The 23,587-nt window shown below is 41.1% G+C and overlaps 1 protein-coding gene across 1 annotated transcript; it reads right to left on the minus strand.

The window, feature by feature from the left end:
• Nucleotides 1–517: 517 nt before the first annotated feature.
• On the minus strand, nt 518–22,958 carry SLC25A17 (solute carrier family 25 member 17). Its single transcript, XM_054055378.1, has 9 exons — nt 22,798–22,958; nt 16,696–16,756; nt 15,587–15,653; nt 12,356–12,507; nt 10,012–10,128; nt 8,449–8,594; nt 6,432–6,527; nt 1,601–1,683; nt 518–1,139 (listed from the first exon to the last, which is right to left on the minus strand). The coding sequence occupies exons 1-9, from the start codon at nt 22,930–22,932 to the stop codon at nt 992–994; spliced, it is 1,005 nt and encodes a 334-aa protein (XP_053911353.1). The 5' UTR covers nt 22,933–22,958; the 3' UTR covers nt 518–991.
• Nucleotides 22,959–23,587: the final 629 nt, after the last annotated feature.

Below are 23,587 nucleotides of genomic sequence, written 5' to 3' on the forward strand. Positions count from 1 at the left end.
ACTATTGGACCAAAATCATGCAAAAAGAACATACACATAAGAACTGGAACAACAGTTATGACCTTTATGGTTTCTAGTCAGGAAAACATCTGGGAATATCAGTGGAAAAATAATTCAAGCACATTTTTCAGAGGGCATACGGCTCCTGAAGTATAGGGTACTACTCCCCATCTATGCAAAAACATGGCATAAATTCACATATTCTCACAATGAACAGGGTCACAGACCTTCATGTATTTCTGTGTTGCAAATCTACATTCTTGACGTAGCTTGAGATATTCAGCTTGAAAAAGCAACAGGATGTGTTCCTCCTATCTAGCCAGCATCTGCATTCAAAACTGTTAAGACTCAAAACAGGTGGATTCCAGAATGTACATTACTCGCTGGTAATGTACATTCTAGCAGTTCAGAAATCTCACCACCACACATCTGGGGCAACAGCCTATCAATCTGTGCCACAAACATACCTGAAGATACCTGAAGATGAAAGAAAACTATGTAAAAAATCTTGTTCTTTATGAATTATTTTATTGTACCAAATACAAAGTGACATAAACACAGGTCAAGGAAAATAACATGAAACCAGCCCCATCAGCCGCCGACAGAAGGTAAAGATAGAAGAATAGTTGGGAATGATTTGAGGGAAAACAAGAAAGTCTTGAAAAACAGTGAGAGATACTCATTCTTGCCAAGAATGTAAACTAAATCATATAGTAGTTAATGCCAGAAATTTCATGTCAAGGGCTTAAGTAAGGTCTCTGCTTTGTTTCTTAACACAGTGAGTCTACAGAACAATACAGAAATGGGCTGTCCCTGAATTCATGGCAACAGGTCCTATAGAGTGTATTCCAAATCTCCCCAAATAATGGAGATGGAAGCGGCTAAAAATAAAGAGAAATTATCCAAAGTGAGGACCCTTTTCTACCCAGCCTGGTCTCAGAAATGGACCGTGTCCTCTAGGAGCCCGTAATCTTTGGCATAGGTTCCTTTATCAAAGTTTGCGCGAATGCTTTAATCCCATCACTGTGAAGGTTGCTGCAGTCAGTTTCTCATACACTAGAAACATAAGAGCAGCAGTAAGGACTGTCTGCAGGAGCTTCGCTTCAAGGCCTTTGTAGAGTCCCATTAATCCAAAACGCCTAGGGCAGAAAAGAAAAACAAACAAGAAAACAAGTGTGAACAGCCTTCTATAAGTAAATCAGTACACTACAAAGAAGAATTAATATCACAAGTTGAGTCAATGACAACTGCAAGAAACTTAAATTCATTATTGTTCTCTTGAGCGCCACCTATGTTTAATAATATTTTACAAAAAAAAAATCTGCAGAAAGTCTTTTGTGAAAAAAACTTGATTCTTTTCAAGAAGAGAGGTGAATGAATTCGTATCCCTAGATCCCCTTGCTACCACTTAGCGTACAGATAACATAGCAGAATTTGGGCTTGTGTATTTATTCTGCAATATGTTACAAAAAACAGGTTGACTCAAATGGCAAGCTTAAGGGGGGGCCAAAAAGAAACAAAAGTTGTATCCAGCAACATTTTCAACACATTAGTAATACTCTAGTCTTTTTGTCATGTTAGGAAAAAAGGGAAAGCTCACCTGACTCTCTGTTGAAGAAGATACAGAACATTTCTAAGACTGCCTAATGTTCGGTTTTCTGGGTTCAACCTGTGGCGTCCAAACTGAAAAAAAAGGAAGAGCTTTTTGTTGTATGGTTTCCCCATGGGGTTTGGCAAAGAACTCAACATGTTTAAAATCCGGAGAGTCTATCTTAAACCTCTAAGATTTTCCAGATTATACCACCCATCAGCGAAGAACTAAGTCCAAAGCTCATGCTATTGAACTTAACACAGTAAAACAGTATGTGCTACAATCATTTGTTTTGGTTTTAAGATGGTTTCTAATAAAGCATTACACATGGACATGAGAGGTCTCTTTCAGTTGCTCTGGAGAAAATAGATTGAGATATCAAAAGCATAACTCGCAGAGTCTTAGTAGGAATATGAGATTCAAAGCAAGTTCTTTCTGGATTGCTTAGGTTCTGTTTAACAGAGATTCATCTGCAAATGAATCAGATGCAGAGGTGCATCTGCAAACCATTATTACATTGAGATTGCACAGCTGAAATCAAAACTTATGTGCCCAGCAAAATAGTTACATGTGAACTGCTGTTCGATCCACCTACCAGGCCAAAATAATACTTATTTCTTACTCACTTTGTTTGTTTATCCCCATCTTTTTTGCAGTAGGCATGATAGATGCTGCTGTAATTTTATGTCTTGGAGTATCAGGATGGTAAAAGTCCTTTTGCTACGTGTCTTAAGAACTGGGATAGAAACAGCAGCAACAGAACACTACTGGAAATCTCCATTTAATAGGTAAATACATGCTTACAATCCACAACCTTCTCATCAGCAACTAACTCATTTGGTATCGAGAAATCAGTGTTATGTATTACTGCTAAGACCCAGACACACATCCAAAACCCTGCTAAGTAGATTTGAAGTTACAATGCCATGCTGTGCCCAGATTACTCATGTTTCCAAATTACATCAGGAATAGGTGCTTCCTTCTCCTCTCTTCTCTGCCACTGGACTACTCTTGTACTGCAAATAAAGGTTCATCATGGGAAAAAAAAAATTTCATTTCTCCCTAGGGCGTCAATACTTCACTGATAATGGCAGAAGATCTCCCAAAGGGACTAGCATTCTCTCCACTAGAGAAAGAGGCCTGAGTTTTAGAGAGAACTTTTCACCCAGGTTCACTATGAACATTAACAGTTCTGTTACTTCTTCAGAGGCAAATTTAATTTACCCACTTTTTACTGATACATGGGCTAAAGAAGCAGTTTTGCTGCTTACGCACATCATTAGCACCATGGATTTTTAAAGGCTGAAAAGGAGACGCACATATCAAATGGCAAGGCTGGAAGCAGCTTACCGTCATCAGCTACATGGGATACCTGTTCATTGTATGGAAGCATGAAGAGCACTTGGCCAAGAAGTCGAAAGAAAAGGTGTAGAGACTTCATACAAAAAACACTAGTAACTTTCAAACAACAGTAAGTTTTTTAAAGTTTAAGGTTGAATAGAAAAAAGTCTTGTACATCTACTTTGATAATAGAATTTAATTATGATGTGTAAGCTTTTATGAATTATATCAAGTTTATATCAGCTTGTGTATAAACCTGATATAATCACTTCAAAAACCACAACTATACAAATTGTACTTCATGCAGAATGTTATTTCTGAAAATACCAAACCTTTATTCATAACGTTTTCTTCTAACATCCCAGCGTGAGTGGCAGAAACTTCATCAAGTATAACCATGCTAGCTTTAGAAAACACATCATGAAGTAGTGCAAGTTTGAACCAGACAGCACAGGTATCACCAACGCATGTTTCTGCTGCTCTTACCAGGAGTGTTCAGGGTTTCTGGCTATTACTTCTTACCCAGAGCAAAGGGAAAGAAGTCACTGCAGAATTAGAGACAGAGTTCTTGTTATTCCCCATCAGCAAAGGAAGAGAATGGACTGGCATAGTGAAGTAGCATATACACTACTTCATTTCACAGTGCGCCACTGTGAGAAGAACACCATCACCACCAGGACACTGATGCTTAGCGGTGCTCTAGCAGAAAGGCAACTCATCACTGCTCAGGCAAGGCTTCAGTGGAGGTGAGCAGCAAGCAGCAGCTGGTCAGTACATCAAGCTGGCAGCACCAGGAGACAGAAGAATTTGGTTCAAAAAGCCAAAAGGAGACAGACTGAAAATTAAGCAATAGTCACAAGATTGTAACTATTTCTATAGCTACCACAGAAAGGAACAAGGGCTGAAGCTATTACACTGATTTATCTTCGTGAAAATTGCACTGCCGTGCAATGCCGAAGTTAAAATAGAGCACTCCAACCTTCCCTCCAGTCCTCCTTCACAGCAGCAAAAAATGCATCACAAATTAAAAACAGACTGATGTTGCAACCCAGCCACACAAAGCTAAATTTGCTTATATGTTTTTCTGTATCTCTTGCTTCAGTAACAGAAATCTGTGTTACCAGTTTAACTCCTGAGACACATCCAGGCTGCTAAAACAGCATAAGACATTGAGTGAGGGCACAAACTCAGCTTAACGTGAGAAGCTTAGAACTTCAGGCTGATGAACTTCATGATGCCATGTTGTGCATCATCAAGGTGAAGCAGAAAGCTGTGCAGGCACACAACTCCTACCCAGCATCTTTTCAGAGTAGCAGCAACCACACAGTTGCTGAACCACATATTCAAGTTCTGCTAGTTTGAAATAGAGTATCCAAAGTATCTTCTTACAAGCTATCAAAAATCAAAATACATTTAGTCCACTCTAATTAGAGAGAATAAAATTCAAAATACTTACAAAATTTGCGTGAAAATCACTGTTTTCCAAATGAACAATTAACAAGAACAATCCCCTATTAGACAAGTCTGAAAAGGGATACCCTTGGCATGAAAGGTTCACGTTCAATAATTCAACTAATTCTTCAGATTTATGCAAGTTTTAGAACATATATAATGGCTTTACCAAACACACAAGTTAGGGCTTCTCCTCACTTGGGAAAAAGCACTGTACGTTATGTGGAAATATTTATTAATATTTAACTGTTATGAAAATCATCAAGAAACAACTTACAAAAGTAGATTAAAGCATGCAAATTAAAACTACAATATGCTTACTTATGTATGGTCAGGTATCTTGCCCCCCCCCCCCCCCCCCCGTCTTGTTTCAATCATAGTATCACTAGGTTGGAAAAGACCTTTGAGATCATCGAGTCCAACCACACCTGTCCACTACTAAATCATATCCCTGGGCACTTCATCTACCCATCTTTGAAATACCTCCAGTGATGGTGGCTCAACTGCCTCCCTGGGCAGCCTGTGCCAGTGCTTGATAACCTTTTCTGTGAAGAAATTCTTCCTAATGTCCAATCTGAACCTCCCCCAGCGCAGCTTGATGCCATTCCCTCTTGTCCTATCACTTGGGAGAAGAGACCAACACCCACCTCTCTACAACCTCCTTTCAGGCAGTTGTAGGCTGTGATAAGGTCCTCCCCTCAGACTCCTCTTCTCCCCAGTTCCTTCAGCTGCTCCTCATAAGACTTGTTCTGCAGCACCTACACCACAATACTATACCAATACTGGTATATACTGAAGGTAGCAGCTTTCCCCAGCATACTCACAAATTGCAAGTGAGAATAAATCCAAGTGTTTCCATTACCACTACAATTAGCACACAAGACCAGGCAAGCGGTTAAAGATATTACAAAGGAGCTCACCTTCCCCTGATTGATCAAATTCTGGCTACTGACAAGGTCAGGCCATCTTCTGAATAAAACAAAAAACTATGAATAGAGCTTTTTTTGGATTACTCTGGGCCATATGGAAACAAACTGAGTTTAGAGGACTCAATACTACCTTCCCACTTGACATATTTTCTATTTATGTTCGAATAAGTAAATCTACATTTTTGTTGTGCCTAAAAGCAGTATGGTGCATCAACTTAGAATCACAGAATACTTTGGGTTGGAAGGGACCTTAAAGATCACCTAGTTCCAACCCCCCTGCCATGGGCAGGGACACCTCCCACCAGACCAGGTTGCCCAGGCCCTATCCAACCTGGTCTTGAACACCTCCAGGGATGGGGCATCTACAGCTTCCCTAGTAGCACCTGTTCCAGTGCTTCACCGCTCTCATGGTGAAGAAATTCCTCCTTATGTCTAGTCTAAATCTGCCCCTCTCCAGTTTATACCCATTGCCACTCATCCTATCACTACAAGCCTTTGTAAAGAGTCCCTCCCCAGCTTTCCCATCGCCCCTTCCAGGTACCAGAAGGTCGCTAAAAGATCTCCTTGGAGACTTCTCTTCTCCAGGCTGAACAAGTCCAACTCTCTCAGCTTGTCCTCGTATGGGAGGTGCTCCGGCCCTCTGATCATCCTTGTAGACCTCCTCTGGACCCCTGTCCCAACAGCTCCATATCCTTGTTAGGTTGAGGATTCCAGAACTGGACACAATACTCCAGGGGAGTTCTCACAAGAGAGGAATACAGAGGCAGAATCACCTCCCTCGACTTGCTGGCCACACTTCTTTTGATGCAGCCCAGGATATGGTTGGCCTTCTGGGCTGTGAGCACACACTACTGGCTCATGTTGAGCTTCTCATCAACCAGCACCTCCAATCCTACCAGCTACTTGAAACAAATGTGCACCAGTAATACCACGTTCTATCAGAATCTGCCATATGGGATCAAAGAAAAGAGACATCCTCATCAATGATCTACAGTGTGCAAAAGAGCTTCCAAAATGACAGGTTCATTAATACAAAGAAAAACAAGCCATAAGAACAAGGGTTGCATTATACAGAACAAAATCAGAGGCAGTTACCCTGAAATGAAATCATTGCTTACCCGCAGGATTGACTGGACTGTCTGCAGAGGATAAGTGAGGGTGGTGGCAACTGCTTTGGCTACTGCACCAATGACAAAAGCATCCAAAGAAGTGAGCTGTTCAAAAGATAAAGAACATATTAGTTCCACACAGTACCGAAACAGCCAGTTACCATTACACATTTGGGGATTCTGTACTAGTCCTTCCTATCAGGTTACCTCAGTATCTCAGCCTAAGATTTCACGAAGTCCCTGGGTCTTCTCATTTTAAAGAGTCAGTTCTAGTTCAACCAACTTGCCTTCCCACAACTAAAATTTACTTTTAATTTCTGCCTGATCACAAGTTTTTTCATTTCTCACTAACTGGGTTACTAAAACATAGTGGAGAGAAAGCCATACAACCAGACCAGTTTAAAGCACTACAAGTAGACAAAAGATAAGGGAAGTAGCATTTAAGCATAGCACCAATCCATAATGGTTTCAGCTTTTGCAACATTAAAACCAACAAGTCACACAGCGCGTGTGAAAAGGTGACACTGAAAGACTCCTTGAACATCGCTCTATAATCCTGAGACATAATCACTATGCTATCAGGCAGAATTTTAGTCTTGATGATCTAGGCTAAAAATCCCATCTCCTATTAGTCCAGAACACCTGCTGGAAGCCCATCTTCTCCAAAGCCCACCATGTTCCATAAGGCACCAAATACATCGTTATAGCCTAAGCTGATTACAGTGCATCTCAGTCTAAAAGTGCAAATTAATCAGTGAAAATAAGTAGATGCCCATTTCAAAACATGCTCTCAATTTGCAAAATATGTTGATTGCAATCAGAAATAAGCACACACAGACACGCACATCTTTAAAAAGTCAATTTGTAATACTTCAGACAATCAGGAAAAGATCAAATAGGAAGAAATATGTTGTCCAAAATATAAATAACCATTGCTAGGGGAAAAAATTATTTTCCCTCACCACTGATCATGGACAAAACATACTCTAGTCTACGGTAGAAATAAAAAAAAAAAGAATAAAAGAAACAAGAAATATAGCAATTAACCAACAGGCAAATAACAATCCAGAGGAAAGCTCATCTCATCACTCAAAAGATGTGTTATCCATAATGTAACCGGAGAGATCCATCAGGCACAAAGAGAGCATTACAGCTGCAGTATTGACCAAAGATGGTAAAAAACTCAAGCCTCATTGATGATGCAAAATCTTATGTAAGAATAATTTTAATGTTTTCAGGAAAAACAAGATGGCTTTAACATATTGATATGATCTAACATTTCAATACAGGCAAATGCATTATGAAGTCACAAATTAAGAGCAAGACATTGCAGCTTAAACATGTAATGTTTTATGACACTATCCTAAAGTGTAACACAAATGCTTTTCAGTTTGCGGGAACATAAAAGGAACATAAGTTCAGGTGAGATGTATATCTGATATCAAAGAAAAAAGAATAAAGAAAAAGGAGACTATAAACCAGGGACAGAAAAATTATTCTACCTCTTTAGAGAGTCAAGGAGGTATGGTTGCAATGCTATGTTCGATTCTAGTGTCCATCCTTGGAAAAACGATATAGAGAAATTGAGAGCTTCGGGATAAAAATGTTATTAAAACGACAGAGTCCAAAACAACTTGGTGATATTTCAAAGGCTCAATATACTCAATTTACTGGAGAAAGGGTAAAGAGATGACTTCAAAACTATCTGTACATATGAAGTCATAAAAACCAGATATATTTGAATTGAAATTGTGACTTTAAATCAAGGCCTGGGAATAAACTTGGAAATATACGGACAGGAGCTGAACTTTTATTTCAGGAAGAGGAATTAATCACAGGAATATCTTCCCTAGGTACAGGAAATATTCATGTCTTGCTTCACAATCACAGATCTTTTTTTGAAGACATACTTACTCAAAACTCCTCAAAAGTACAAGAACCCAAACCTACATTTCTGAATTTCCTCAGGTAACACACTTCAAAGAATCTGTCTTATAACCATCACCTGGCCTCAAAACATACTTACTTGCAGCTGCTTTTTCAAAAGCTTCCGTTTAAAGCCTTCATAAAACATGAACTGTATGGCAGGATTGAAGACCAGCAGCAAAGAGGGGAAAGTACCATTCCATAAAGCTAAGACTCCTTCATCTCGTATTATCTGATGAAAGGCATCTGAGAAGAAAGACGGGGGAGGATCATTAAAATTGAGTACAAAATTGTGACTGTAGATGACAAGATAAGCTACACTTAAATCTAATATTCAAAGCGTATAAAAATCCATTGCAGCCTTTCATGTGACTTATTTATCTTCCACTCTAATCTGAAAGCTAACAAAATAGTGACAAAGGATATTCTTGCTCACATCACTACTAAAGCCAACAAAGCTTATCAGAGAATCATAGAATAATAGAATAGTTTGGGTTGGAAGGGACCTTAAAGATCAACTAGTTCCGACCCCCCTGCCATGGGTAGGGACATGTCCCACTAGATCAGGCTGCTCAAGGCCCCATCCAGCCTGGCCTTCTGCACAGATGCCCTGCTCTTTTCAGCACAAGCTCAGCATCAAGATTAAGGTCTTCTAAACTTTCTTCAAAATGACAACAGTATTTACTTATTTATTTATTTTTAAAATGAAGACAGTCTGAACATGTGGGTGATTAACAGATGATGGTGACTGAAGTTTAACTTGCAGATTTTCTGTCCAAACTCAGATTCCTAGCTACCGCCTCACTGGGCTCACTACTACTCCAGGATTTGTATGATAAGATACCTGCCTTTGCAAAAGAGATCTCCATTACAAGTGTGCATGCTACAAATTCTTAATTACCATTAGAATTGGTCAAGCCCAGTTTCCCGTAAAACTCAATGACTGCAAAGCATCGAGACTCCAGGATGGAACTGGTTACACAAATAAAACTCATGGTGTATGAGAAGCTGGACATGAGGTGGCAATGTGTGCTCTCAGCCCAGAGGGCCAACTGTATCCTGGGCTGCATCAAAAGCAGCATGGCCAGCACGGCGAGGGAGGTGATTCTGCCCCTCTACTCCACCCTGGTAAGACCTCCACCTGGAGTACTACCATCAGTTCTGGAGTTCTCCATACAAAGTAGACATGGATCTGTTGGAGTGGGTCCAGAGGAGGTCACATAAGTGATCAGAGGGCTAGAGCAGGCTGAGAGAGTTGGGGTTAGTCAGCCTAGAGAAAAGAAGGCTCCAGGGAGACCTCGTAGCAGCCTTTCTGTACTTAAAGGGGGCCTACAAGAATGATGGGGACAACCTTTTTAGCAGAGTCTGTTGTGATAGGACAAAGGGTTAACAGTTTTAAACTTAAAAAGGTATATTCAGAGTAGATATAAAGAAGAAATATTTTATTGTGAGGGTGGTGAGGCACTGGCACAGGCTGCCCAGAGAAGTTGTGGATGCCTCATCCCTGGAGGTGTTCAAGGCCAGCCTGGATGAGGCTTTGAGCAACCTGATCCAGTGGAAGATGGCCCTGCCCATGGCAGCGGGGTCGGAACTGGATGATCTTTGAGGTCCCTTCCAACCCAGGCGATTCTACAAGTCTATGAAGACAACACCAGGTGCTTACCTATTATGCCTTTATAATTGGTTGGTACAATGTCTTCATTCCTAAATTTTGCTCCCTGCAGCTTCAGACGTGTGTTCACTACCCAAAGCGGAGTTGTGCTTAGGACATTCACTACACCTGAAGTAAAACACAAAGAAAATCAGCCACAATCAGAAGGTTTCAAATACTTTTTTTATCCCTCACTACCTGAATTTACACACCGCTGACATCACTGGTAAGAAAAGCGGAAAAAAATAACACAGCATATTGGCAGAAGTAAACTGGTAACTTGCAATAAGCTACTTCAGGCATGAATTAACTATCAGCAGATTGCGTGCAGTGGGAAGGCATTTCTGCTACTCCTCCTCAAAACTAAAAAATACACGAAAACCAAACCAAATACCTAACAACAAAACACACCAAATATGAACATGATGAAGGAATTTGAAGTGAACTTGTACTCTGCTGCATTCTAAACCACGCTGGAGCACAAGATACTCTATTTTTTCATGCCTTACTTCATGATGACTTGCAGCCCACCTACTTCCAGAAAGAAACACAGAGTGATAAGGTTAGAAGGATTATTATATAAGAAGACCAAAACACTGAAGTGTATGATTCATTACCAGAACAAAGCTCCTATATTGCCAAATGAATGAGAACATAGGGTTTCTAGATTCACTAAAGGACACTTAAAGTGGAAAACACAGGGCTTTGCAAGTATTTTAAGTACGGCTTAGAGGTGTCGAGTTTACAGGCAATAACAAACCCCAACAGTAAAGTCTGAAAGCCGAGTATCAGAAAGTAGGATGGAGAAAGAGAATGGACAAACACGCATGAGGTTGCAAAAAAAGAGGTATTGCAAAGTAGAGTTATAAACTAGCAGAGAGAAGGATTAAGTGACATTACTTCTGCACTCAACTGGTACAGGTCCTTCCTGTTCAGTAGTGACAGAGGCAGTTACTTTGAAGTAACTACATACAAACAAGGTTCTGATCTTTCTTATTAATATTTCTGCATAATAGAAATTAGCAACTGCTTCTACACAGGTTGTTTTGGCAGGAGCCCAAGTGACAGACTGAATTATTGTGTTACATTGAGATTGACACAGCCTATACTATCAAGAACAGCAAATCCGAAAAAGGTGAAACTTTACCACATATATTGTACCCATTTTTCTTTTTCTTTAAGATGGTTCAGGAAAGCAGAATATAAACCTGACAATATTTCAGTATCTTTCATGAGGACTACCATAAGCTCTAAAAACAGTTTTGAGCAAAAATCAAGCACTAGAGAAGCAGCAACAGATTAGAGCACAATGTACACATAATTTTTCACCCAGAGTCAGTTAAAGGAGACAAAGCTTTATTTTCCAGACTGGAAAGGTAGAATTTTTCAATACATGCAAGATACCATTCAATTATAACACGAACTACAGACATTGAAGAAGTCATATAACTGACAAGCTATCACCCTAACTCCTGTAGCCTTTGTTCCAGAATGTAATTATAAGAAAGCTTTCCCCAGTGATAAAACAAACTTAAAAACTTCTTTCCTTATTTTCCCCCAACTATTCAGCCATTCATAGTGCCTACACACCGGAAGTACAATAAACTACCAAAAAGCACACATCATCACTACCACCACCCCAAATAATCACAGACCTTTTTTTGTAGGCTTTTTTTTTTTTTTTAAATCAGCTTGTTTCAGTGTGGTTGCACAAACAATTGTTCCTGTAGAAGGAACAATACAGGCAAACACAAGAATACAGTGTAACTTTTGATACTGGACTTGCTAGAAAAGCCACTATTATCATCATTACTGCAAAGCAGCCATCATAGCATCCACATGAGAAGAAGGGATGAAAAGAACAAGTTTCCACTGTATTTGCATATATCTAGGGACTTACTGTCACTTTCAGATGACAATCAAAAAAGGAAGTCTGAAAGCTGGCACCCAAATCCTTACATTAAAAGCTCTTACTTATCCTAACCACAAATATTTCAGAATTGGCATAGATCTCTTCCCTCTGAAAAAACCCCACACCTATCACCTCTCCCTGCCACTTGTCTTCAAAATCTAAAAAATTATGCTTAGAGAACATGGTAAAACCAACACATTAAACACAAATAAACCACTAGACTGCAACAGCACTGCACTGTGTGCCAGAATTCACAACAGGAACAGTTTATCCATCTACATATGAGGTGGGAAGAAGACAGAAGAGCAATCAAACAGAGCTGTACCACAAATCAGGTTTGCAATACAGTGGGAGGTGCAAGCGCTGTGTGACCTCCAGTTGATTTCATAAGAAAAACATTAAACAGAACTTAAAAGATAAATTTTAGGCGAAACAGAGATTTACCTGCAACAACTCCAAGAACCAAGTCTTTTCCAGTGGTTGAATGCTGACCTTCAACCCACAGAGCTTTAAGACTATTAAATGTATAAAAATAAACAAAATTGGAACAGCAAAGGCTGGAGATAACAGGGAACCATCCTCGATATGGTGCCAACCTAACAGAGAGGAAAAAAAGACATGGTAAGAGACCAGATAAGTATTCTTGCGGTTGATTTTACATGTTGGTGGAAGGTCCCAGAGACACCACCCTGCATACCACATACAGTAAGAACTAGTTATGTCTTTATCATTAACGTTAACAAATCATACCATACTAAACTCCTGATGGTACCATAAAACAAACTAAGCACTTATAAGATATAGTAAACAGGAATAATTCCATTGAAAAGGAGCTGTAGAGGTGCAATATATTTACAGTCGGAAGCCTGTGGATCACTCACTCACTCCAAATGTCAGTATTACCAACATATTTGTCATATTTACCAACAGTCAGTGATGAACTACAAGCATCCAGGGTATGAAATTATGTTTGAAGTATGTATGTTAACATGCAGACCGATACTGCCAGTTCAAACCATATATTAAAACATACCAAGGCATGAGGAAAATTCCCACCTTTGTTGAGAAATGGACTTATCAATCTGATACAAAAGATAAAAACCCAGTAAAGAGATGCTCCTATCTCCAAGAAAACAAAGCAACGCTTAACACAGCTGGAGAAAAATTAAGACAACTACTTCTTCAATATGAAATAAAATAAAATGAAATAAAAAAAACTAGAGTAAGGAAGAAAAAATACATTTGTCTGGATTCTCACATAAAATGTAAAGATGGAAGACTAATTACTGAAATTAATATATTCCACCAAGAAGAGTTTTCCAAAGGATGCAACCTGGGGCACGAGATATGCAAGTGGGAGGAATTTCTAATAAATGCCTTGTAGTAAAGTCTTCAGCAAATCAGACAGGTAAGTGAGAAAAAAATACTACCTATTTACATTAACTAACTTGCAAGCACAGCTGAGAAACTGAATACCCTCCTATGATTTACACCATCTTATTTTCCAGATGTTGTGAGCAGTTGCCATTGTTTGTCTACCATCTAAATCTATCTTGATTTAAGAACGATTTCCTAACAGCTGACAAACAAGGCTTCCCTGTCTTTGCAGGCGCATCAGCCCTGTCAAACAAGCTGCCTCAACAAGTGCCCCATATCCCCAGCATGTTCTACAACACATCCACGAAAGACCACGATATGCGTCTTCACTGAAATTGCACAGGCCAGGTAGAGAACTGGGATCATATTAAGGGAGTAAGAAACATCCGCAACGACCAGCAGCAATCAATTTTGTATTTATCAAAATACTAGGAATACATTGAATATAAGAATCTGTGAGAAGACCATAAAAGATGCAGAGCTGGTAAACGCAGCATCTGATTGTTCTTGTGATATAAGTACTAGGTTTTCACCTCACATGCAACAAGTGCTTCTCTTTCACATATGTCCAGGAATACACCAAGTTATGATGACTGTTTCTGAATTTACAGGTTTAGCTAACCATAGTTGCAATTACAAATTAACTGACTGAACAGTTAGTCCTGAGGAGAATTAAAACAATTTTTGCATTGCCTACCTCTTCTTTGCTGCCAAAAAGAAGGGATAAAGACCCTCTGAGGACCACGTCCTTTAACTGAGAGCGTTAGTTTGGTTTTGCTTGATTTACTGAAGATCATCATCAAAAATTCTTAAAGGAACTATCTCACAGTACAAAACATGAATTTATTTTAATGACTTCAGTTGTCAGTGGTAGCATTCATAATTCACACACAAATAAAACCTAGTGTGTTATAAACTGCAACCTTGAAAAGACTCAGTGTACACCAGTGAGCACTTTTCATATCACCTGAAAAAAGGATGAAAGTGCAGGGAAGAAAGCAAAGCTGTTCGATAAACTTCTACAGAAAGTCCATTAGCTGAACCTATTTGTTTTATGTTACATCTAGATCAGAAAAGTGGTCTCACAAAAGTGTAATGTGAGGCAAGATTCTACAAAGCTAATGTGAACAAGATGTTTACACATGGTTTAAATTTGGGGGTTGTCCTGTGGAGGGATAGGAGTTGGACTCGATGATCCTTATGGGTTCCTTCCAACTCAGATAATTCTGTGATTCTGTTTATGATCTCTCATCAGAGATTACAGATTTGTCATGGGGGTTTTGTTGTTCTTTTTTATTCCAGACACATCTCTCAAACTGGTATCATTACTTAGCCAGGCCTTGCGAATACCTTTGGAAGGAATGTTTCCCTCACCAGGATTACTTTATTTTCTGTTTCACAAGAACAGTAGGATGACCATTTTTTGCAGTCTCTGCATTTCAGTTAACTTCTTAATTTTTCTTTTTTTACTTTTTTTCTTTTATTTTTTTTTAAATAGACATGTACTTGACACTCTCATCTAACAGATGTAATGCAGGAATGTGAACAAAAGTGATCGCTAACTGAGAAGTACGCATGCATACAACTGCCAAATGTTCAAGTTCAAAGGTTACAAAACATTATTGGCCAAACTAAACTTTTGTCAACTTTAATGTCTTGGAAGCTCTGGTCTATGCAAGAGCTCCAGGCATTCCCTTAGGAAAATACTTGTAACGAGGACACACATACAACTGTTTTTCCAGACAGCTCAGCTCAGACTGTGTGGCAAATAAAGCACAGCGTTGCTGGAAATTAACTGCTTTTACATAGTTCTTCAATCTCATCAGCTTTGAGAGTCACTTTTTGTTCACTTCCACATGCTTCGGAGAAGAAAAAACCTCCAACTGGGAAAGATGTCTCAATCCTCCTGTTGAAAGCGTCTCAGCTGCCCCAGAGTTTCATCTTGTTTATGAGAAAAGGACACACCCAAGAATCCAGGCAGACAAGGCTGGTTGATCAGGTACACAAGGGTTTGTTTGTGTACAAACCTGCATTTCTAAGGAGGCACAAATACCTCCCTTACAGAGGCACAGTTACTTCACTAAATGGCTGAGTTGCATAAAGTACTCAAGAAAGTCAATCTGAATTAGTTCAAGATGAATGCATAAAATTATTTAAGTCATATCACACTTACACGAAGACATTTCCATTCAAACTAAAAATCTTTCCATGTGAGCTAACTATACCACTTTAACAGCGAATTCAAGAGTTTCAGAGCTTGCCTACATGAAGACAAGAGGGAAATTAGTATCTACTCACAGGCCTTCTTCTTTGATGATCTCTAATAGGACCGCTGGTGTTGTCTTAGACTTCCGCTTCTCATCAACTGGAAAACAGAAGAATCAAACTTTTAGATTGTTTTGATTTTAGCACTTATTTTCAACTCTTTATTGTTCCTATTCTTAACACAGCCCAGAATAACATGGTTTTTCTTCCTCATAAAGAACAGACATTCCCTACTTCTGCAGCAATTCCAGAAAGCATCTCTTTATTTTCACTTGTCAGGTAAGGCTACTTCCTTTTTCATTCTTCCCCAGACTAGCAGGTTCTGTTGGGCACCAGAGTATCTGCAGTTACCAGTTCCCAACCCGACAGTTATCACATGAACCTTAGGCAGGATACTAGAACTGGGCCTGCCTAACTTCTCACGGAATTGTACCTTGGACTCCAGATTAGCACCAGTATCAGAACAAATCCTTGCAGTTAATCTGCAAACAGCTAAGCCTTTGCAAAATGCTGTCTCTTTGAAAGCTGCTCAATAGCGATGTAGTGCTAGTTTCTCAACCCCATATTTCTGATGACTTGGCTGATGATCTTCTAGTTCTTAGTAAAGCTTTAGTCACAGCACTAAAACGCTTGGGATTTGATGACTTTTCATTGGGATTCAGAGCATCAGAACAGCGTTTATACCCAGACTGCGCTTTTGTAAATATTGAACATTCCTACTCCCAGCTCTAACCCTGACTTTTCCCTTCAAACCATTCTCAGGAATAACTCTACACTAGTTCTTCATTGCACTGCCCCTGCGTTTTGAAGTGGTTTAAGCAGCCAAAAGCAGCAACATGCAAATGTAATCCTGTGTAACCTTACATCTTTATTTTTCTTTTGGTCTTAGATAACCATTTAAAAGCCATGTCTGGCCACACATCACACAGCCTTTCAGCTAAATAAAAGGTTGCACAATAATTTCAAAAGGCAGAATTACCTTCTGCTGGAAAAACTGTGTTAGCGATTAAATTGTGTTAGTGCTATACAAGTAAGACTCCTGTTCATGCAAGACAGATCACCTTTACAACCACCCTTACAAGTGCCCAGGCCAAAATGAACAGAAACACCACTGTACAAAGAAACTAGAGGTTAACACTTACCCTGAAGTCTAAGCCTAGCTGTATCCAAAGGAAAAAATACAGTCATTGCAGTCATACTGCCCTGAAAAACAAAATAAACTGGCTATATAGTGTATCAGTTGCTTGTACAGATGCCTACCAGACTATTTGTAGCCCTTCACTTCTCATCCAGAAGCCAGAGTAGTGAATACGTTTAAAAAGCAGATAAATTTCACACGTGCGTGGTTTTTTTGAAGTGTTTTTTGGTCCTACACTTACAAAACAAGATTTTTTTTTCACTTTACTAGATCAGGCTAAAATTAAAGCCATTAGAAATTTTGTGCCCAAAGAGAAAATTTTGGAAGTCCAAGAGCAAATAAAGCAAGTATCAGGAAACAAACATGATGTACTTTCTCTACCTCCCACTAGCCTCAGTACCCAACTTCTGTTGTAAAACAATACAAAGAAGAATGTGACACAAGCAACTGTTGTTATATTAAGCTTTGTTTCAACTTATGGGAAAAAAAAAAGCTTTTTCTCACTAAAAAATTTATAGTGTAAGTTTTTCAGGATTTAATCTAGCATCGTACTAAATTCCAATTTAAGGCAATAATTGTTTCCCAGCCAAGACACCGCCCATGGCATGAATTACACATGATGAATGAAATCATGACCTCTTGTGAATCCAACACTCTCTTCACTGCCTGTGCGATGCAACCATTAAAGCCTCTAAATGGAAAAGGCAGCAGCCACTCTCCTTTACAATATCATATTGTAACGCCCTTTTCAAGCAGCTGTTCCGACTGTCTCCATCACCATTCAGCTTCTTCATTCTTTAGTACTTTAGCATTAATATTGCACAGCTTTTGGAAAAGATATCTAATGCAGAAAGACGGTGTCTTGGTGTAAACCTGTTAACACTTTAAGTGGCTGCTGAAGCTGTGGCACTCTTCTGTTAGTAGCCATGCACACCGTTTAAATAGTGGGAAGGTCTGGGATACCACAAGTCACACAAGCAATGTGTTTAAAGCATACTACACAGTCCGACTCGAACTTTTCTAGAGCTATGTTATGCCATATGTTTAAGCGTGCTCTGCCTCTGGAAACACTCCAGCTCCTGAGCAGTGTGCTTGGACCTCAATCTACAACCAGCAACAGTGGATTATTTTTCAGATGGCGTTTCCTCACTAAGACAACTCTTGGCTGAAGTCTTAATAAGCCTTAAGTTTCTCCACTTTTCTTAACACAAGGTGGCAGATGAAAGGAAACACTTGGCTGTAATTATCTGGTTATTTTAACCCATTTAGTTTGGGCTCTGGCGAAAAGAGCTGGTTCCGCTCTCTCATCTACTTGTCCCGTGGCTGCTCAAGCTCAACGCCTACTGCATATGCAGCAGGACAGCGAGTAAGAGTAGTGAGCCCGTCCAATTAAAAATTCACAAAAATTAACCTCAGGTAGCAGGCCAGCACCAGCAGAAAACAAAGGGCCAGAAAGAGAGCCAAATATACCTCCCACTGACAGCTGCATTAAAGCACCTCTGAAGCCAACCTCAAAACACAGCTACACATATCTATGTACAAAACAGCCAGAAGACTGCACAGTCACTAACAAGCTCCAATCTTCCGCTGCTCAGTTCATCCTGCTTCCATTCTCCTCAAGTGAGATTTATCCTGACTCCTATTCTCAATGCAGTCCACCATACAGCAAACCCACACTTGCAACCAAAATCAGAACACAGAAATGGGGCCATAGCCGGGGTAGTCGCACACAGGACTAATGAGCAGACACAAGGTACAGAAAAGAAGAGACTATTTCAGTCAGAAGGGACCTGCAATGATCATCCAGTCCTGCTGCCTGATCACTTCAGGGCTGACCAAAAGTTGAAAGCATGGTATTAAGGGCGTTGTCCAAATAATTCTTAAACACTGGCAGCCTTGGGGCATCAACCACCTTTCTAGGAAGCCTGTTCCAGTGTCTGACCACCCTATTCCTAATATGAAGTCTGAACCTCGCCTGATGCAGCTTTAAACCACTCCCACGTGATGAGCCTTATAGGCTTCTTAAAACTGGCTTAACACGTACCCGAAGCTATAGCTCAACGGAACGTCATGAGATAACTCAGCTGATCTACGAGATTACTGCCAATAAAAGATAATTTGTACCCTCACCCTTCCTCTTGCTAAGTTGAAGGAAATACACTCAGAAAAACAGGTTGCCTTTCTCCTCAGTTTACAAACTGAACAACTCAACTACAGGGCAAGAGAACTGCCAGAAGTATCACATGAAGGGGACAGGACTTGTCTAGAAGTAAGAGAGAGAGACGAGCAGGAACCAGCCCTTTTCCCAGCAGCAAAAACTTTCGAGATGGGGTCAGATTCCTTACTGAATTGCACTGGAAATCAGTCAGGAAAGTAACTCGTACCACTGACAAAGCGTACGACCCTGTAGCATCAAAAGGCTCAGGCTTCATGGCCTGCCTTCCCACAACATCCCTGTCAGTGTTGAATCTCAGCAATTGAGAAGTCAAGTCACACTATCACTGAATGACTATTAGGACTGGTACAAACTACCTTAAGCAATCCCAGGTCTTGGTCAACTGCATCTGCATCCCTGCCTCCCTCCGTTCTCGCAGCATAACTTTTTGGACACCTAAACAATGAGGCAAACAAGGAAACTAATCTGGCTGTAAAAAAGAACTTTTTCCACTGGGCTGCTTCTTCAGTCAGATTAGTTCCCCGATCAGCCGCAGCATCACATGAACAACTGTGCAGTAGCCAAGAGGCAGCAGCCAGTGGCCAGAACAAACAGCCTGAGGTGACTCTGCTGCAAAGAAGAGGCATACAGCACCACAGCCTAAAGTTTGGGTTTCTGAAAAGTAATAATAATAATTAAAAAAAAAAAAAAAAGATTAAAAAAATACCTTATGTTGTCAGCCAACATTCAGAGTCAAAAGAAGCAGCTTGACTGCTGCCATAATACTCCTATAAAATTCTCATTCCTACTGCTTTTGGAACAGGAAGACTACTTTATAGCAGAGAAAATCAAGCACTGATTTATTTTGCTGCTCACAAAACCACTCATTTGTCTTGTGTTTGACTAGGTAGCCTAGAAGGTGGATGAACTTTCACCATATTTTAACAAAAAAAAATTATCATGTTGTGATCTGACATGTTCTTCTGACTCGTTACTTGAGCAGAGTTCCGTGGGCTGCTTTTTCTGTTGGGTTGGTTTTTTTAATTCTTGCATCACAACTGCACATCAGTGTGCTTTAAAAGAACTTAAACACACGGTGAGACAATATCAGAACAGAAATCTATACAAGAACATCTATATCAGAATATAATATGTAATATCAGAAATGTATACCAAGTTTCAGCAGCAAACAGAAATCTCTAAATAGATGAGCATTTTATTATAAAAAAAAAAAACCCAAAACATAAAATCAAGGTTTCCAGCATTAAAAATAAAAGAAAAAAAGCCACTTCATTTTAGGAAAAAAAAATATAACTCTAGAACTTTAAATTTTATATGAATATTAGTGAACACCAAGCAGAAGTCACAAGGGTACAGAAGTCAAATAGCTCCAAAAAGCTGTCTTCCTTCATAGCAACATCACTGCTGAGATACAAGCATCTTCAAATCAATGAATAATAATTTCTAATAACACCACCAAGGGACCACAGATACCATTTTGTTATACATTTTAAGTTTATGTCTGGATTTATAAGCTCAGTTCATACCCCAAACTGTGTTTTGGAGAACAGCCTAATTATAGTCATCTGTATAGGACAGCAAGAAGCTAAAAGCAAGGGCTAACCAGCATTACTAGCTTCTGTACAAGCCAGCAAAAGGAGAGCGAGCAGTATTTCAATAACAAGATCACTTGAGAGAGTTCCATTTCTTGAAAGTGGAAACAAAATCCCCATTGCCCTTCATGCTTAAATAAGCAGAGTTAAAAAATCTTTAAAGAGCAGACAATAATACCATGTTTATTCATGATAAAAGACATCCTTAACATCCTTAAGAGTTTCCTAAAAGATAAAAAAAAATCAGTCTTTATTGTTCAATAGCGTTCAGTGCCTTTCATCCTCTACAAGACATTGTGAGTTATTTTTTAAAGACTTGAATAGGAAGTTTTGCCAGCACAGCAGATCACCGATTGCTAAAATACTTATTTAGGTGTGCCCAGGAGTAAAGCTGCATTAGCTTGCTTGAAATCCATCAATACACCTGGTCAAACACACTACGCCCTGCTAGAATTCTTAATCTGTTGGAAGTATGAGACTGATTTGCTACTGAGAGAGCTGGCACTCAGGAAAAATGTCTTAACCAAAAGGGTTCTCAGGCACTGGAACAGCTGCCCAGGGATCTCGTTGAGTCCCCATCCCTGGAGGTATTAAAAAGACGGGTAGACGAGGCACTCAGGGATGTGGTTTAGTAGTGGACAGGTATGGTTGGACTCTATGATCTCAAAGGTCTTTTTCAAAAAAATGATTCTATGATTCAAGAGCTGGGCACGTTAGGAAACCTGCAGAAACTAAACAGTACTTTTTAATTTACAAGTGTCATGTGAAAAATGCAATTCAACAACCTATACAGACTTTCTCTAGCACTGCGATTGTTTCATGTTCTGATTAGCACCTCACCCCTCACAATGCTCGGTACAACTCTTACTTTACACAGCTAAAGTGTTGTCCCTCTACCTTTATTTCTGGGAGGTTTAAGGGTTCATAATCCATGTGGTGCCGACTGCAGACACTTACACGCTCCCTTTCTACGGGAGCACACCTGCAGCTGCTGTTGAGCTCAGAGGAAGCACCAGCAGCTCAGAACAAGGGCCAGCCTCAAGATTTATCAAATCCCACATCCAGAAGTAGGAAAAAGCAAAATAAGTGCTTTGCAAGCGTGCTCACACAGGACAGCGCCTGGACCTGATGCCAGGGAGCCCTTGTCCCCAGCCCCCTCTGGAGGCTAGGAAGGACTCAGGCAAGCTCACTCAAGTAGCAGAGCCCAGACTTGGAGACAGTGAGTCATAGAATCACTAGGTTGGAAAAGACCTCTGAGATCAAGTCCAACCGTACCTGTCCACTACTAAACCACATCCCTGAGAATCTCATCTACCTGTCTTTTAAATACCTCCAGGGATGGAGACAACAACCTCCCTGGGCTGCCCATGTCAGTGCTTGATAACCCCTTCCATGAAGAAATTACTCCTGATGTATGACCTGAATCTTCCCTAGCACAACTTGAGGCCATTTCGTCTCATCCTATCATTTGTTACCTGGAAGAAGAGACCAACATCCACCTCCCTACAACCTTCTTTCAGATAGTTGTAGAGAGTGCTAAGGTCTCCTCTCAGCCTCATTTTCTTCAGGCTAAACACCCCCAGATTCCCTCAGCAGCCTCTCACAAGATTTGTTCTCCAGCCCCTTCACCAGCCTCACTGCGTCCTCTGGACACACTCTGGTGTCTCAATGTTCTTGTAATGAGAAGCCCAAAACTGAACCCAGGATTCAAGGTGCGGCCTCACCAGGACAGGCAGAGGAGGACCTCCGTGCTCCTGCTTGCCACGTTGTTTCTGATATAAGCCAAGATGTTGTTGGCCTTGTTGGCCACCTGGGTCACCACTGGCTGACATTCAGCCGCTATCACCAAGGTCCTTTTTATAGAATGATAGAATAGTTTGGGTCGGAAGGGACCTTAAAGATCATCCAATTCCAACCCCCCCTTCCATGGGCAGGGACACTTCCCCACTGGATGAGGCTGTTCAAAGCCCCATCCACGCTGGCTTTGAACATCTCCAGGAATGGGGCATCCACAGCTTCCCTGGGCAACCCGTGCCACTGCCTCACTACTATCATGGTGAAAAACTTCTTCCTTATGTCCAGTCTAAAACTGACCCCCTCCAGTTTCCACCCACTGCGCCTCGTTCTTCTCCACCAGGCATCTTTCCAGCCACTCTTCCCCAAAACTACAGCCTGCAGAGCCCTCCCTCACCCCCTCCTGGAGTCTCTGGAGAGCTCGGTGGGTGTTCACCCGCGTCCCACACAGCCTTAGGGCGCCCCCCCCTCCCCGCCAAGGCACCCCCTTATCTTCCCCAGGCACGACGCCCCCCTAAGGCTCTCCCCTCCCGTCCCCGCTCACCACAGCGCCGGACACGGCGTGCACCAGGCTCTCGTAGGAGGCGATGGCAGACATGGCTCGGCCGGGCTCGGCCGGGCTCTGAGCGGCGGCGCCGGGGAGCGCCGAGGCGCCCACAGCCTCTCCGCGCCGCGCCATCGCTCCGCCCGCCCGCGCGCGTCTGCGCGGAGCCGCCGGGGGGGAGGGAGGGGGAGGGAGAGGGAGAGGGAGGGGGCAGCGCGGAGCCGTCCCGGGAACCAGTCGGGAGGGGGTTCAGCCGGTGGTTTGGGTTTGTCTGCGTTCTCTGTAGGAGAGGCAGCGTCTCAGGTGGTCCAACCCGGCATTCCTGAGCGAACTGAGGGAAATGTGAATCATACGATAGTTTGGGTTGGAAAGGACCTTAAAGCCCATCCAGTTCCAGCCCCCCTGCCATGGGCAGGGACACTTCCCACCAGACCAGGCTGCCCAAAGCCCATCCAACCTGGCCTTGAACGCCTCCAGGGATGGGGAAGCCACAACTTCCCTGGGAAACCTGTGCCAGTGCCTCATCACTCTCATCGCGAAGAAATTCCTCCTTATGTCTAGTCTAAATCTGCCCCTCTCCAGTTTATACCCATTGCCCCTCATCCTATCACTACAAGCCTTTGTAAACAGTCCCTCTCCAGCTTTCCTGTAGCCCTTTCAGATATTGGAAGGTCGCTATAAAATCTCCTTGGAGCCTTCTCTTTTCCAGGTTGAACAACCCCAACTGTCTCAGCCTGTCCTCACTGCAGAGGTGCTCCAGCCCTCTGATCTTCCTTGTAGACCTCCTCTG

The sequence above is a fragment of the Cuculus canorus genome, chromosome 1 (genome assembly GCF_017976375.1).
Source record: "Cuculus canorus isolate bCucCan1 chromosome 1, bCucCan1.pri, whole genome shotgun sequence".
In the NCBI taxonomy this organism is placed as follows: Eukaryota; Metazoa; Chordata; class Aves; order Cuculiformes; family Cuculidae; genus Cuculus; species Cuculus canorus.

Coding starts and splice junctions, on each gene's coding strand:
- SLC25A17 (XM_054055378.1), bottom strand. CDS start 22,932: ATGGCGCGGCGCGGAGAGGCTGTGGGCGCCTCGGCGCTCCCCGGCGCC. Junction 10,129..12,355: donor GGTTCTTGGAGTTGTTGCAG/GTAAATCTCTGT, acceptor GTTTTACTTCAG/GTGTAGTGAATGTCCTAAGC. Junction 1,140..1,600: donor CTTCTTCAACAGAGAGTCAG/GTGAGCTTTCCC, acceptor TTTCTGCCCTAG/GCGTTTTGGATTAATGGGAC.